The following is a 16462-nucleotide window of genomic DNA, read 5'->3' on the forward strand; positions in this document are numbered from 1 at the left end:
AACACAACATTCTGACTGCAAACACAACATTCAGACATTTGCCCGTCCCTTCCTCACCACAGGGGGCCACATGCACGCGCTCAGTTATACATCAGTGTGACAAACATGTGCACTATAATGAGGAGGAATTATTTATAGCACGCTGTCCTCTTCTCGCTCGTCGGGCCCAAAAGGTACAAAAAGATTGAAGTTCAAGGACAACCCGACTCGTCCTGCAGCAGCTGTTCCCAAACGTTCCTCAGTCAACCTCCCCCTCTTCACCCTCTTCATCCTCTTCACCGAGCAGCATTAACTGGATAAACAAATCTCGGCTCCATTGTGCAGGTGGCAGGTCCTCCTGCGTCTGCACACGGCGTATAGAGGCTGGCAGGCACGTGTCGGACATGTCGGGGTTCAGGTGCTCACGTAAAAAGAAGGGCCCCCCATCGCCAAAATGATTTATCTATTGATCGCTGTAACTTAAAGTTAGCAAGAAGTTGGTTGCTACGCAACACCTGAAACACATTGTGTCGCGAGACATGAGAGCTAAACAAAATGATTTTCTATTCACAATTACAAATTGTTTTCATTTACAAAATGATCGGAGCGAAAAATGGCATATAATAAACGCACGAGGAGGAAGAGGAGGGGGGGGGAGGGGCTTGTGAGCGATGCGGAGCATGTCGGGGCGAAATTCTCACCAGAACTCGAATAAATGCCCCGTCAGATATCAAAACACATCCGAGTGGAAACTGATGACAGAGAGTAATTTTTATTCTTAAATACTTACTAATGAAGAAAAAATGTGACTCCAGCAGAAAGGGCACTTTTCTCATCCAGGGCAAAAGGGGAGGAGCTTGAGCACCACTATCGGGGTCTACCTGTGCAGGTGCCTGGTGGCTGGTGTACTCCAGCTCAGGGTTCCTCTCTCCCGCCTCACGACCCTGCAGCCTCCGCGTGGCCAAAAGGAGGAAAAAAACAATTAATTGGACAATTATTTTTGAACTAATTCCGCTGCGTCTTCGCAGCCGGTTCTGAGGCCGTGGTTATTCTTTCCACTGTAATTTGTGCTGCGCTGGCGGAGCTTCTTAATTAACACCTCCTGCAGCCAACTCACGGAGCAGTGAGAGCCGCGCAGAACACAACACGATTGTTGTCTGTGGTGTTCTTTGTGGCCGCCGCTCTGAGTCCACCACGACTCTGTCTCCTTTCCTTTTATATATAATTGTAATGCTCCGCTATGGTTTATTATATATTTTCGGGTATGTTTTAATTAAGCACCGTCAGACTATTTTAGTCGCTCCATGAGGGGAACTCTATACGTTAGCATTACAGAGTGTGTGTGTTTACATCACCTATTCAAGGCGTTCACACTTCATTAGGCCCAAACCCAAATACGTGTCTCTTGCATATGTTGACCATTATGTGTTTACCATTATGTGTTTATCATTATGTGTTTATCATTATGTGTTTATCATTATGTGTTTATCATTATGTGTTATCAGCTGCAACACATCACCCAGAGGGACACGCAGCAGTGTGGGAGCGTTTCTTGACCTCGATGTAGTAAAATGTGTCTGATAATATCTTAAAGGCTTATATCAAATGTCAGCGGTGCTGGAGTTGGATGTTCGTGACGCATTAATAAAATATGAGGAACTCCGGCCGGCTCGTTGTGTGTGTGTGTGTGTGTGTGTGTGTGTGTACCTGATGCTGCATCAGCTGACTCTGGAGCTCCATCTTCCTCTGGGGTTGAATCTGTTCATCCAACACTTGAAGCCAATGATTAAAACATGTATAATTGTAAAGTTAAAGATGGTCATGGGATTGATTCCAAACTATTTATTATAACAAATTAAAAGGTAGCAGGCCGTGTGGAGGTGGACGACTTTAAACCAGGACTATAGGATCAGTTCTAAAGGGCTCAGACTCTAAATAGACCAACCAGAGGGTAAATCCACCATTTATAATATAAATGATGTGCTTTGTTCACATGAGGAGGGGAAACCCATTGGAGGTCAGAGTCACGTGATTTATAATAGAGTAAGATCCCCCAAGTGGATCCGTATTGCTTGAGGATGACATCCTTAACCTACATTCCTTTGTTCCCATTGTTGTGAATAAAGGAAGTGTAATGGAGGTTAAAGCATATTAAGTATGATCCAATTATTCAAGATTGGAATAATGGGATCATTTTTTGGATTAATTTGGGTTGTGAATTTTGACATGCTGCAGCTGGAAGTGGGAGAACACTGACGACGACGGAGAAACAATCACATTTACTCACAATTAATGATTTAAATATCCGTGAAATGATTAACGAGGTGACAATACGGCACTTTGTGTGTTTCCCTGTTGAGATGATCGTGAATGAGTTATGGACCAAACAGCTTCCTCTCAATCAATGAATAGAGACCATGTGACCTGATTTAAACAGAGCCTCACTTTGGTCTGGAAGCCCATTGACGCCACCTGTAAATCCAAATTATGACTTAGTATCTCAAAATTATGACTTAGTAACTCATTATTCATTATTCAGACTTACTATCTCATAATTATGACTTAGTATCTCATTATTATGACTTAGCATCTTGTAATTATGACTTAGCATCTAATTATTATGACTTACTATCTACAAATTATAACTTATTATCTCATAATTATGACTTAGCATCTTATAATGATGACTTATCTCATTATTCATAATTATGACTTACTATCTCATAATTATGACTTACTATCTCATAATTATAACTAAGAATCTCATTATTATGACTTAACATCTTATAATTATGACTTACTATCTCATATTTATGACTTAGTATCTTATAATTATGACTTAGTATCTCATATTATATATATATTTATATAAAAAATATATATATATATACACATATAAATATATATATAATATATATATATATATATAAATATATATATATATATAATATATATATAAATATATATATATATATATATATATATTCCAAGTTGTCAGACATTGTGTAACTTGAAGAAGAGCGTCTCCTTCCCGGCTCCACGTGACCCAGAAGGTCCTCCCGATGAGCCGCAGCTCGGCCCGGTCATTAGACGTATGGAGGCAACAATTAATCCATATATGGGCATATCCATCCAGGGCCACGCCCACAACACCTCCTCTCGCGCGTGTCCTGTGGCTGCCAGGAAGTTCAGGAACTCGGTCACCGCCCCGCCCCCCCTCCCCCCCCCCTCCCCCCCCTCCCCCCGCCCCGTCCATTGTTGGGCAATAATCTGCGACATCGAAACACCTTCGGTCCTGACCGAAACTTTCCAGGTAACTAACTGCTGAAAACCAATTTAAACCGCCTGTTTGCTACTTCCTGGTTGTTTGTGTTCCTCGAGGAGAAGTCGCTCGTGCGGTTAGGATCCCAACTCAACGGAGTCGCCGAGGGAGGAGGAAGGGAGGAAGGGAGGAAGGGAGGAAAAGTTTTGAAGCTCGGAACTCCGTGATTCTCATTCCTCCATTTTGAACTTTTTTTAAAACTACAGTTGCAGCCCGTGGATTGTTTTTCAGTAAGTTTTTAAGAGCGTAAACTTTCTACTCTCGTGTGTTGTGTGGCGTGTGTGACGCTCACGCGCGTTGACGTGACCGCGCACGGGTTTCCGCGGCGTTAAATCACGAGCTCACCGTTCATGTCTGTGTTGTGTCGGCTAGCGTTAGCATTAGCAAGGTGCCGTGTTTGGACCCGCGGTGACGTCAGCAGGTAGCGGACGGGAGAGCGACACGGGCGCGAGCGCCCTCGGTGACATTCAGAAGGAAAACGTCTGTTTTAATGATTTATTATTTTACGTCTACAGCGACTTAACCCCGGTTGAGCCCGTTGTTTACTTTGTTTGTGTCCGTTGACGTCAATGTCCATTTTTTAAAGTTACGTCGTTTATGTTGAAGTTAGCTCGCGCTGCAGCAGGTGGATCTTAAGCTAATTAACAACCGTATTAGTGGCCAGATAACGTCTGTTAAGAGCTGGAATACACGAGGAATTAGTGTTGTATTCAGGGCGTTTCTATTTGTTGGAAAGTACATATCATAAACTACACATTGGTGTCGTTTCCCCTTTCGTACACCTGGGTTTATGTTCATATTTAAGGCATGTTTTAACTCTAATCACATGCCAGTATCGTGACCCCCCCTCCTTAGTGGCGTGTGGCTTTGCAAGAGAGTTTTAGTTTCATCTGAAAACATTTCGTGATCTCTGGCCTGGAGCCTCCTGCCACACCCCGTTCAGCCGAGGGGAGGGAGTTCCACACGCGGCGTCAGCCCGGGTCTCTGCTGCAGTTTCGGTGGACGTGGTCCTCGGCAGACACCAGCGGGGCTGGAGACATTCCTGTGAAGTGACCTTCTGAATTGTAGTGGATGAGAAACCTGGCTGTGGATTAAAGTCTCTGGGACTTGGAGGAAGTGCTGATAGATTTATGTTCTCGTTGTAACTGCAGCGACCTGCAGCCAGATTTTGGATTCGACATTTGAAGGGCCCATCGATCATAACAAGCAAACCCCATGCAAATGCAACATTACCTTGTCTTTTTTTTTTTAGGCCTAATTGAAAGAAAGCGCACCCACCCTATAAATACATGACAGTTCAATATAACATTATTCACATTATGTTGCCATCAATCATTGTCCCCCTGTTTTTAATATTTTAGCCTTTTAGTGGCCGTTTTTAGTAACGTTCTCCTCATAATACAGCAGACCGACTTCTCAGTGGAGGCACCTCATCCCTCAGGGCCTGCAGAGGGTCCACGCTCCTCCCATTTTTAGATGGCTAATCAATGGAAATGCGTTCGCTGCCTCAAAAGAAAAGACAAAAATCGAAATTCGGGCTACTGTATTGCTTTTGGCATTAATTCAGCGGGGGATGGAGCATTGCTGTTCCAAATAAAATACCTTTTCTATTAGGACTGCACAGTTTTTCAGACTAGCCTGAGAATCCTAAAGGATAGTAAACAAACATCTCTGCCCTCCATCATGCAGCCACAGTCATCTTGGAGCGATATTTAGTGTTCTGGGAGGCAGCGATGTTTGGTGCAGGCTGAAGAATGAAATTGTCTTTTTGTCTGACTTTGCCTATATTTCATGTCCAGCATTCACCATGACGAACATCAACACGGCCAACATCAACTTCAAATGGGACCCAAAAAGTCTCGAGATTCGTACTCTGGCCGTGGAGAGGCTGCTGGAGCCCCTGGTCACGCAGGTCAGTGTTTTATTTAGAATATGTCTTCAGTACAATGCTCTAAAATACAGTCATTTAAATGCGATGCTAAAACAAAGTGTTGTCAGCAGAGCTTCTGTTTCAGTTGTTGAACCTTGTTGTACCTCCTGACACACAGGTCACCACGTTGGTGAACTCCAGCAACAAAGGCCCGTCCAACAAGAAGAAAGGGCGCTCCAAGAAGGCTCACGTCTTGGCGTCGTCGGTGGAGAACGCCACCCAGAACTTCCTGGAGAAAGGAGAAAAGATTGCAAAGGAAAGTCAGTTCCTAAAGGATGAGCTGACTGCTGCCGTGGAAGACGTGCGCAAGCAAGGTAGTGTCTGTGTCTGTGTGTGTGTGTGTCTGTGTGTGGTTTCCAGCTTGCACAGAGTGCTTCTCAAGATAGGAGGAATGATAAATAAATCAGACACTACATATCCTCTGCCACTGTGGAAGACCTTGAAATAAGAATATGCTTAGAGCCTGATGGATTTCTTTTTTCCCCGGGGGTATTTAGGGGCCGTATTAATAGACATTTAATTTAGACATGCAAATGCTCAGCATCCGCAATACGATGTCATTACCCGTCTACCTCCAATACATCACAATTTAAATGACGACGTTAAGCCGCCTTTTGTGTTGTCCAAAAGCAAACGGGTTCCAGCCGAAGCCGTCTGCGTGTAGCCGAACCCTTCGGCTCGGTTTGCCGTCCATCTTCTGATTTAGTTCTGGCGGAGCGGCTCCTCCGGCTCCCATCGGGCCTCCTGGCGGCGAGTCAGCAGAGCGAGGGCAGGATGGATGACCGACGTCTAAACTTCATTCGGTCTTGCGCTGGACGTTTTATTGACAATCTGTTTTAGAAACATAACGTCACGAAAAAAAAGGGTCGATAAGCGTATCCATTAAGGGCCAGACCGATGAGAACTATCAGGAACAGTAGTGCTGTTTTTAAACTCTTAACCAGACCCAACCCAGCGTCTTCTTCACAACGATAGGATTTAACAATGTACAATTAAAATGACATGGACTGTCTTTTTAACGTCATTATTTCTCTTCAAACATGTAAAATGCATGATTTGATATCCCTGACATCACGATACTGAGTTGAAGTTTAGAAAGAATAAAAGTTTAACTTCACACGGACCGCTTTTGTTTTGGCTTGTTTGGAACCGTCTGCTGTGTAAAGCATGTTGAATCAGACTCGCACAGAAATATCACTTTATTGCACTTAAAGGAGCGAATGTAGTCGTCATGGTTACCTTAACTTGACCTGCGTGTGTGTAGTTGGTCAGAGGAAGTGTGCACAGCAAAAGAAATGCAGAAAAGAGTTAAAAAAAGTATTGATAACTTTAGAGCCTATCAATATTCTGGTCTTAAATAATTTAGCGCCGCTGCCAGCGAACCCCGGGTGTGTGTTCCCCTTTCATCGTGTCTGAGGCGGGGGAGGTTCGTCCGTCTCATCCTCTGAAGGTCGTCTGTTGGGCAGGTTCCACTTCACGGAGTGACGGAACGAACAACCTCAACTCTACCATGAAATCATCCGCCAATCACAAAGTGCTCCTCGCGGTCCGGGGAGCTGTGACTCCAGTGTCGTAGTTTTCACCTTTTTTCCAGACGCACCTGTGTCGCCGTGTTTCTCCAGCGAGTTAGACGCCGTTACTCGAGCTCCGCCGTTAGGTAGAGGACGTGAGGCGCCCAGGAATGTCACTAGTCGTGGACGAGCTGTCGCCGGGCGGAATCCACCGGTGCCTCGGCCCGGCTGTCGGCTGCGCTGCTCGCTGGAGCGTGCCCGGACTGATAATGCGGCCATTGAGTGGAGCGACGCGCCCCCCTCCACCCCCCGGGATTCAGAAAGCATTTCCACCCGGCTGTGGCTCACCAGCTGTTTATAACGGCAGGAGAAAAACATTCTGACGCGATCATTGAGACGACGGCGCGTTGGAGTGGAGGCCGGAGCTTCTTCTCTTCTCTAATCATTTGAAATTAAATATAAGTTTTTTTTCAGAGCAAATATTTCAAATCCTATTTGATTTTCCATCTGCATCAGTATAATCAGGAGCTGTCTTCAGCTCTTGTCTCCTTGTTCCCTCTGCCCTTGTCCTTTTGTTGCCTCTGCCTTGCCTCCTCCTTGTTCCCTCTGCCCTTGTCTCTTCGTTCCCTCTGCCTTGTCTCTTCGTTCCCTCTGCCTTGTCTCTTCGTTCCCTCTGCCTTGTCTCTTCGTTCCCTCTGCCTTGTCTCTTCGTTCCCTCTGCCCTTGTCTCTATGTTCCTTCTGCCTTGTCCTTTTGTTCCCTCTGCCCTTGTCTCTATGTTCCCTCTGCCTTGTCCTTTTGTTCCCTCTGCCTTGCCTCCCCCTCGTTCCCTCTGCCCTTGTGCCCTCTGCCTCGTCTCTTCGTTCCCTCTGCCCTTGTCTCTTCGTTCCCTCTGCCCTTGTCTCTATGTTCCCTCTGCCTTGTCCTTTTGTTCCCTCTGCCTTGCCTCCCCCTAGTTCCCTCTGCCCTTGTTCCCTCTGCCTCGTCTCTTCGTTCCCTCTGCCCTTGTCTCGTCGTTCCCTCGGCCTTGTCTCTATGTTCCCTCTGCCTTGTCCTTTTGTTCCCTCTGCCTTGCCTCCCCCTCGTTCCCTCTGCCCTTGTTCCCTCTGCCTTGTCTCTTCGTTCCCTCTGCCTTGTCCTTTTGTTCCCTCTGCCTTGCCTCTGCCCTTGTTCCCTCTGCCCTTGTTCCCTCTGCCCTTGTCCCCTCGTTCCCTCTGCCCTTCCTCTCCGTCCCTGTGGCTCGGTTCTGGTGCGATATACATTTAAATCTTTTCATCGTGCACTTAGTCGGCCGCAGGTGAGCGGTGGCTGGATGGAAGTTTATTAAAGGGGCTGTGATCACTATCTGGCCCTGAAATGGCCTCATTGATTCTGTTCAGGTGGATAGCAGCCTGCGGGTGTGCGTGTGTGTGTGTCTGTGTGTGTGTGGGGTCCATGTTGTCGATCAGAATCTGAGCGGTTGCTCCACAGGGTTTGACGGTGCAACTTCTTTCCTCTTGAAGTTGTTTTATTGAATTTTAAAGTTAACCGTGAAATGCCCATTCAGAAAAAAATCCTTTCTTCACTTGAATAACGCCGATTGTTTAAAGCAGAATCGATAAGTTAGTGTTCAGTCTGTGGAGTCATTTCTTTGTCTGGTGATCTGGTGCTTTACTGTTTCATATCGCTGTAATCCAATTATTATTAACGACACAATGAATATGATGAAGAGTTGGTAGTCGACATGTTCCACCATCCAGACCTCCACCGTCCATCAGATGGAGGGAGAGAGGAGGAGTGGGCGGAGTCTCAGCAGGGCCTATTGTAGTCACTTATATCTTTATTCACTCTGTTATTTTTCAGCCCGAACATTTATTTTAATTTCAAGTGTCTTAAAAAAAACCCTGAAGCAAACCTTGCGAGCCAACGCAGAAACGGAAGTTATTCTCCGGTTGTATTCGTGAGGATTCGGGACGCCACTGAAAAGGTCATCAAACCTCTTTGATGAAACCTTTTTAAACGGCTTTCTGAAAGTCGTATTTATTGTGTCCGACACGCCGATTTCCCCCGAGCTTCACCGCCTCGTGATGGATGGTCGTTTGTTTTCTCTGCTCGGTGGCGTCGCCTTCACACATCTGAACCGCCGAGTGTGGAGCGAGTGACTTTAGAGTTTCAGTTAGTAATAGTTGAAGTGCACATATTGAGCTGAATGTGCTGGTGGGCATGCATGACGCTGGGGAGCAACGTTCAGGGGGGGGGGGGGTATTAGCAGAGCAGGCCACATTCATCAGGGGGTCTCAGTTTGTCACTACCTCCCCTAGAGGAGGAGGGGGGGCAGCTGATGGTTATTGATGTTTCTTTTAGTAAGCCGAGGAGCTATTTGTCTTCCTGTCCAGTCTTGGCTAACGGGTTGTATTCTAGAGGGTTTTTTTACGGCAGAATCTCTGTGTGACTAGACAAAGAGGCAGAAGAGCTTTAGAAAGTTTCTACTGGAGGGGAAACGTGCAGTTATGAGACGCATGACTCAATGAATGCTGAGACACTGGGCAGAAGATGCACGAGGAAACGGTTTTTAAATGATCAACTCTGTGGCTGTGAGTCGTCTTTTGTTCCCAGACTTCAGACGGAGGGAAACATTCCTGAGGTCGCAGCCAGAAAGACACTCGACATCTAAAAACAGACTCCTCGTTATCTGGGAGCGATAAAGTTCTCTGGAGCTTTGAAGTTGAATTGAAGAAACGACCCGACCGGACTCGGCTGCGCCCGCGTGTCCGGTTGATGAGATCAGCTCGGCGTTGGGATTGTTTTGTTCCAGTAAACACCAGCGCGGCGTCGCCCCGTCAGCGTCTGAAGGGTTCTCCGTGTGGTTGGGCTCCGGCCTCCAGGGATGAGGAGAGCCAGATCACAACCACTGGAGCGGTGCCGGCTACCCACGCAAATCCTGATTATCGCGTTATCTAGAAATAGCTATCGGCTTTTTAAATTTAGCCCGAGGTGGATTTGAACCGCAAAGCAACAAAATAAAGTGTTTTCACAAACTTTCCTGTCAGAAAGCGTTTTGGTTGCCGCCGGTGAACTTCTATTCCCGTCTCTGTAAAGCTGCACCACCTCACAGGAAAGTGGACAAGAAAAGTGCTCGTCTTTCTTTTTTTGGGGCGACCTTTTGATCTCTGTTCCACGCAGAGGCGTCACGAGGCCTTTCTTCTGGCTTGAATTTGTCCGTCCCTCCAGTGGAGTGAACTATTTACTGCCCCGTTCACAATGTGAGCTCGCAGTGGGCCGTGCGGCGCTGGACCAACCAGACGGAGCCCTTTGTGGAGGCGCTGACCTCCTTCTCTCTCTTTAGAGGGCTGTGTGCAGCCAGGAGTTCTGACTGGACACGGCGAGGTGTCTGGAGTGTTTCTGTGTGCGGCAGACACACACATCACGTTGTCTCAAACCACAACTTTGATGCAATTAACTTGTAGCCCAGAACGGACTGTGAGCTCCGAGAAACCAGCTCTACTCCTGGTGGAGGCTGCTGGTACTGCCAGTAAAACGGGTCTTATTTATTTAAATACAGTTTGTATTTATAAAAAAAACATTTAATTTTCATTTTTTATACATTTATATATTGTGTTTTTTTGACCTACTGCTAGTATTTGATTTGTGAAATTTCCCTACTGGGACGAATAAAGGAATATCATATCGTATAGTAAAACGGGTCTTATTTACTTAAATACAGTTTGTATTTCTAAAAAATACATTTAATTTGACCAATACATTTTTATATTGTTTTGTGTCCATGTCACTACTTGCTGGTGAGGCGCATGCCTAGATATTTAAGTGGCTTCATAGTAGGTTGTTTGTTCTTTTCACATGGTTCGTACGCTCATGGAAAACCTGGACAAGTCCTGGCATTTTAAAAAGGTTATTTCCAGGCCTGAAAAAGTCCGTTAAATTTATTTATTTTTTCCAAAAGTTTTGGAAAAGTCCTGTAAATGTTATATTCATATGTTCATTGATGCAGTTTAATAAAAGAATAAACATTTACAGAAATATGTATTCTTTTAATCAAACTATTGTCTCATTCATTTGTGTTATTTAAGGTTTATTCTCTTGTATACACACAGATAGTCATGGACATTTGGTTTAAGGTCCTGGACACCCATTTGTTCATAAAGATGTGATTAAGCTCACGAGATATAGTTCATAGAGCAGTTTGGAGCAGTGTTTTTTTTCTTCTCCATTTGAAGTTTTCATTGAAGCCTCGAGTCTCACCGCTGTCTGTCTTGTCTTGCCAGGCGAGTCGATGCGCCAGGCTTCTGGAGACTTTGCCGAGGACCCGTGTTCCTCGGTGAAGAGGGGCAACATGGTCCGGGCCGCCAGAGCCCTGCTGTCGGCCGTCACTCACCTGCTGGTGCTGGCCGACATGTCGGACGTCTACAAGCTGCTGCTGCAGCTGAAGCTGGTGAGGCGTCGTATTCCTCCGCGTGATCGACGTCCTCTAATCTCACAACGTTAAATTGGCCACTTGATGGAATAATATGTCTAGTTGTAGTATTTACACACGCGCTGCATCCTGGTGTGAGTTTGATTATAGCTCCCACATGAGTTTGAGTAACTTTTTTTCATAAATAAATGCACACGTCTACATTTGTGCTTCACGTCGGCTCTTCACCTCTAAAATGACGGGATGAGCAAATTAAATCCACCCTGATTGGTTGATTTTGATTGCAATCTTGAAAATGGCCCTTCTGAAATCTTGCTGTGTTCTCCAGGACATAATAAAACCCTGGAAACATTTTCCTAATGAGTTGAATATATAATGAGTTCCAGTTTCACGATGTCCAAATTGACCATTCGTTCAGTTTTAATCTTCCAATCTGCGGTCGAGGACTTCTCTTTTATTCCCCGAGTATCGCCGTAACTCTTTCCACCCGCCCTCCTCAGGTGGAGGAGAGTCTGGTGAAAGTGCGTAACGCCGGAACGGAGCAGGACCTGGGGATCCAGTACAAGGCCCTGAAACCAGAGGTGGATAAGCTGAACATGATGTCCGCCAAGAGACAGCAGGTACGGACCGAGCAGAGCTGGAGGTATCGGGTTGGGCGGTACCTGGGCGGGGTGGTGTTTTCAAGAAGCCGCCTCACGCTTCAGCTGCACCGTTAGATGCAGGAAGCGTCAACAATCGACTTATTAACAATTGAAGTCGGCCGAAGGTGCAAGAAAACATCGTAAAGGCTCCAAATCCGACAACAGGAATATTCATTAAACTCAAAGTATTTAGTGTAAGTTTTATTAATGTTTCTAACCTGCTCTTCACTCTCCACTGCGAATACATTTACATTTATAACGCTTTGAGAACACAGCTTTTACATACGTATACCTTTATTCTTTTTATCCTTAGTCTGAATTATCATTTCACTTTATTTAACTAAAGGATTTAGTGTGTGTTTTATTAGTTTATAAGCCGCCTGTGGAGAACTTCATGTATAGATGTTTACGGCATAAACCACCAGGTGAGAGAGGCAGCACCGACATGTTTACCTGCTAGGTGACAACGTCGTGACCTTCAGGTCGAATGTTTAGAACTTGTTTCCCTCTTCCTGGTTCTACATGACTCATGCACACAGCGCCGGTACCACGCAGTGACCCGGGCCGTGGTGGTGACCCGGTCCGTGGTGCCGGTGGCTGTAAATGGTTGAACACCGGCTCCGCCCAGCCTCGGACCAGACGGTTATTGTTCTACACTCTCAAAGGAATGACGAAATAATCTCTGATTATCTCCGGATGAAATTGCTTCTTTCTTTGTTTTATGGGGAGCAAAATCATTTTTTAACCAAATTGAATTCCAGAAAGTAATGAGGCCTGAAGACAATTCCCTTCTTCGTCTTCCCTTGAAGTGTTCCATTTAAAGAAGAAGCTTTGTTGTTGTTTCTCTTTGTATGTAAGCAGTTTTTTTCCAGTCCAATAAGTCTGCCGGTGATCTCTCCCATCTCTCCTCTCTCTTCTCTCTTTTCTCTCTCTCTCTCTCCTCTCTCTCCTCTCTCCCTCTCTCTCTCTCTCTCTCTCTCTCTCTCTCTCTCCTCTCTCTCTCTTCCATCTCTCCCATCTCTCTCTCTCTACCCTCTCTCCTCTCTCTTCTCTTCCATGAGTATCTATATTTGCAATGTAAGGCTGGAGTCTGAGCAGCGAGGCGTTCTAGTGAGGCGTCTTCTCAGGGCCTGATTATGACTGTTACCACGGTGATGTGAATACATCCTGGTCCCCCGGAGCCCTCCGTCCCCCTCGGTGTTCATTCCTCCACCTTCCGGTCAAACCCCGTCTCAACTCTCTCGACTCCTTCTGCCAGGAGCTGAAAGACAACCACCACAAGGACCAGATGGCGGCTGCCCGCGGCGTGCTGCAGAGGAACATCCCCATGCTGTACACGGCGTCCCGCGCCTGCCTGCAGCACCCCGACGTGGCGGCCTACAAGGCCAACCGGGACCTGATCTTCAAGCAGCTGCAGCACGCCGTCTCCGGCATCTCCAACGCCGCCCAGGCCACGGCCTCCGAGGACTCGGCCCTCAACCAGCCGGCCGGCGGCGGAGAGCTGGCCTACGCCCTCAACAACTTTGACGTGAGTCGAGCGGCGGACGGATTAATGAGAACGGGAACTTTCCCTATACTAGTGTGGCTCAGTATGTCTGGGACCTGAAAGTATGATGCAACTATTTATTAAGAGACAGGTGAGGGCTAAACAGGAAGTGACGTTAGATCAGAGCTTCAGTTTATAGAAACTACCAACTGGATCACATGTGACAGGAGGGGAGGAGGGGAGGAGGGGAGGAGGGACACAGTCTGTGGAATCATTGGCTTTGGGCACTTTGAATATGCTCCTGAGTCACTACGATGACTTCATGTCACAGGAAGGAGCTTTGACCTCTGCTCTCCTGTTAAGTTTAAAGAATGAAGATGATGGTATCCTCATTTTAGTATTATTATTAAACCTTTATTTAACCAGGTGAGTCCCAGTGAGATTACAAATCTCTTTTACAAAAATAAATAAACAAGAAACACGTAGTAAAAAAAAAAAAGAAAAAAAAAATAAATAAATAAGAAACTGTTACAAAATAAAAAAATAAGAAACAAATAGTAAAATAAAAATAAGAAACACATAGTTGTAAACAAAATGGTATTTAAAATTTTTTTTTAACATATTTGTATTTAAGCCAGATGTTAGAAGGTGAACCATATGTTCCTCAAGGTGTCTTTTATTTTAACATTTAGTACAAAAACTACCTGTTTAATGTTGCTGTCTGCTCTCCTATATTCATGCTTGACATCCTTATTCCTCTGAAAGTCGGTCATCCATATCCAGCCTCTAAAATCTGACTCGCACAAACTAAATTTAGATCTTAATTAATTGAAATTGCTCTATTTCTGTGCGCTTGCTCTCTAATGGTGCAGAAAGCTGCGATGGAGTTGAAACTAAACATGATGTTTAAATGTATTCATTCAAATATATCTTGGTATTAATGTGAAACATGGGACCTCCTAGTCATCATAATATTGACATGAACCACCTCCAGAGAGCAGCTGGATGGAGCTCATCATCTCTGAGCTGCCGCGGAGATAAACACAAAGACCATTAACTCCTTTTCTTTATTCTGCAAACAACAGTTTTAATTCCAGGAGATTTATTCATGTTCAGCGTCAAAGACTTTGAACACATAAACATTATGCAAAGACAAATTATGTCTTGATCAGTGATGGAAGTCCAGCTCTCATTGAGTCTCTCTCTCTCCATCTCTCCCTCTCTCCATCTCTCACTCTGTTTCTCTCTCTGTCTCTCTCCCTCTCTCAGTCTCTCTCTCTCTCTCCCTCTCTGTCTCTATCTCTCCTCTCTCTCTCTCTCTCTCTCTCTCTCTCTCTCTCCCCCCCCCCCCTCTCTGACATCACTTAGTGTCCGTGTGTAACTGGCCGTGTTAATCCTGCACATGATTGATGCAATCTGCATATTCACATCTCCGGTGGTCATGTGACCGTTTCATTATTTACTCGTGACCTTCAGCGTCTTGAAGGTTGTTCCTGCGACTCGAGGCGTTCTGAGGAGCCTGGCTGGCCGTTTGTATTTGAGTGCTGTAGACAAAAGGAGAGCGATCTTTATAAAGGGATGTTTATAATAATCAGGTAATGATCTCTGGCTATTCACCGTATGCCACGGTTCACACGTGTCTTGTGTATTTACACCTGAGTGACCTTCACTTTACATGTGTGCAGTTTACTTATGTAGGGTCATTAACAATAAAAATACGTATTCTTGCCTCTGACTACAAAGTGTTACGCCTCTATGATCTGATATTCAACCAGGACGTCTCTTCAGCTAATTATCTCGTTTTCAAGATGGTCAAAATGCCAAAGTGGCTTCACACTTCATGCCAAAAGAAAATCAGTAAAAATGCTGAGCTCCTCTGTTTGAGTTGGTCGCTCTTTAATTTACTTAAACTAAGCTTTTTCTTTTTTAAAGTGCCAACGGTGGTATTCAGGCATTCCGTTGAAAGCCTCCTTCATCAGGTGAACATTTATGTTCTATACTTGGCTCTAACTACATAAAAGCACCCAGTGAGAGGGAGGGGAAGTCGACGGCAGTTTGTTATGAGGCTGACCATTTGAGTGGATAACAATCACAGGAATATATGTGACGCATAAATTACAGAGGCATTTATTTATTTGCATGTCAAAGGAACAATCTGCGACGCACCGCTGATGTTCACAGGTAGCCGAGCAGAAAGCCACGCTCCAACAACTTAGACGCGAGCCTCATTCCGCCGTCTCCAGGGGCAAAATAAGACCAAAAAAAACCTATTTTTCTCCTCCACGTCTTCTTACGAGCCTGTTGCCATGGCGATATGACATGAGTGAAGGACGTCAGCTGAGATGGGGTGGAGGGGGGAGCGCAGAAAGAGGGCGGGCTGCCTAATAAACGGCGTTTCTTACAGATGAATTGTTTTAATATTTTCTAGCAACAGTTAGTCGGCTCTTCCCGCCGCGGCAGACAAACCGTTGATAGAAAATATAAAAACATTTCACCCGTCGTCCTCTAACTCTCTGCTGCGCCTCGACAACACGCCGACCGCCGCCTCTCAGTGTCTCAGCCTGCAGATGGAAAATAAGTTTACGACTTCTGTGACTCAAGAGAAACTTAGCCGAGACGATAAAGTCCAAATCCTGAAACGCAACGGACGTATATATTCATATTAATACGTCTTCGTGCTGCGTGTTGTTGTTCTGAACTTGAGTAACCTGACGAGAACATAAGATCTTCCTTTATTAGTCCGCAGCGGGTTGAGCATTAACACAAATATAAGATACAACACAAAACACAATAATACTAAAATACAGAGCATATTTATGTATATATATACAGAACATTCAATATTTAAGATTTATATTAACAATAGGCAAATCTTTTGCCTAAATGAATCTTGTAGTCTACACTGCTTTAATGTTGATGTTTTCGGGTCCTTGGAGGAACTTTTCCTTTGCTGTTTTTTTTCTCCATTTCAGATGATTTACATGTAGTAAAAGTCAAGAAAGCCTTAATGAGCATAGAGGACACATGTGAGCCGTCTATTGTACTTTATGGTTAAGCCATCGTCAGATGAACAGAGGGTTCTCATTTAGAGGAGCCAGTTATTTCTGCACAAGCAATTCAAATAGTTTCCAGTGGAGTTCGGACCACAGCGTTTCACTTCAGACGCGTTACACGTTCTTCCC

At 45.2% G+C, this 16462-nt stretch overlaps 1 protein-coding gene across 1 annotated transcript in view; it reads left to right on the top strand.

Moving 5' to 3' along the window:
* Window positions 1–3298: 3298 nt before the first annotated feature.
* ctnna1 (catenin (cadherin-associated protein), alpha 1) overlaps window positions 3299–16462 on the top strand; it is a 63181-nt gene continuing 50017 nt past the window's right edge. Inside the window, 6 exon segments of the mRNA XM_056438772.1 lie at window positions 3299–3531; window positions 5101–5213; window positions 5350–5545; window positions 11005–11171; window positions 11654–11773; window positions 13053–13322. Coding sequence (XP_056294747.1) covers window positions 5109–5213; window positions 5350–5545; window positions 11005–11171; window positions 11654–11773; window positions 13053–13322 — 858 coding nt within the window. The 5' untranslated portion in view covers window positions 3299–3531; window positions 5101–5108.

The sequence above is a fragment of the Pseudoliparis swirei genome, chromosome 19 (assembly GCF_029220125.1).
Source record: "Pseudoliparis swirei isolate HS2019 ecotype Mariana Trench chromosome 19, NWPU_hadal_v1, whole genome shotgun sequence".
Taxonomy (NCBI): domain Eukaryota; kingdom Metazoa; phylum Chordata; class Actinopteri; order Perciformes; family Liparidae; genus Pseudoliparis; species Pseudoliparis swirei.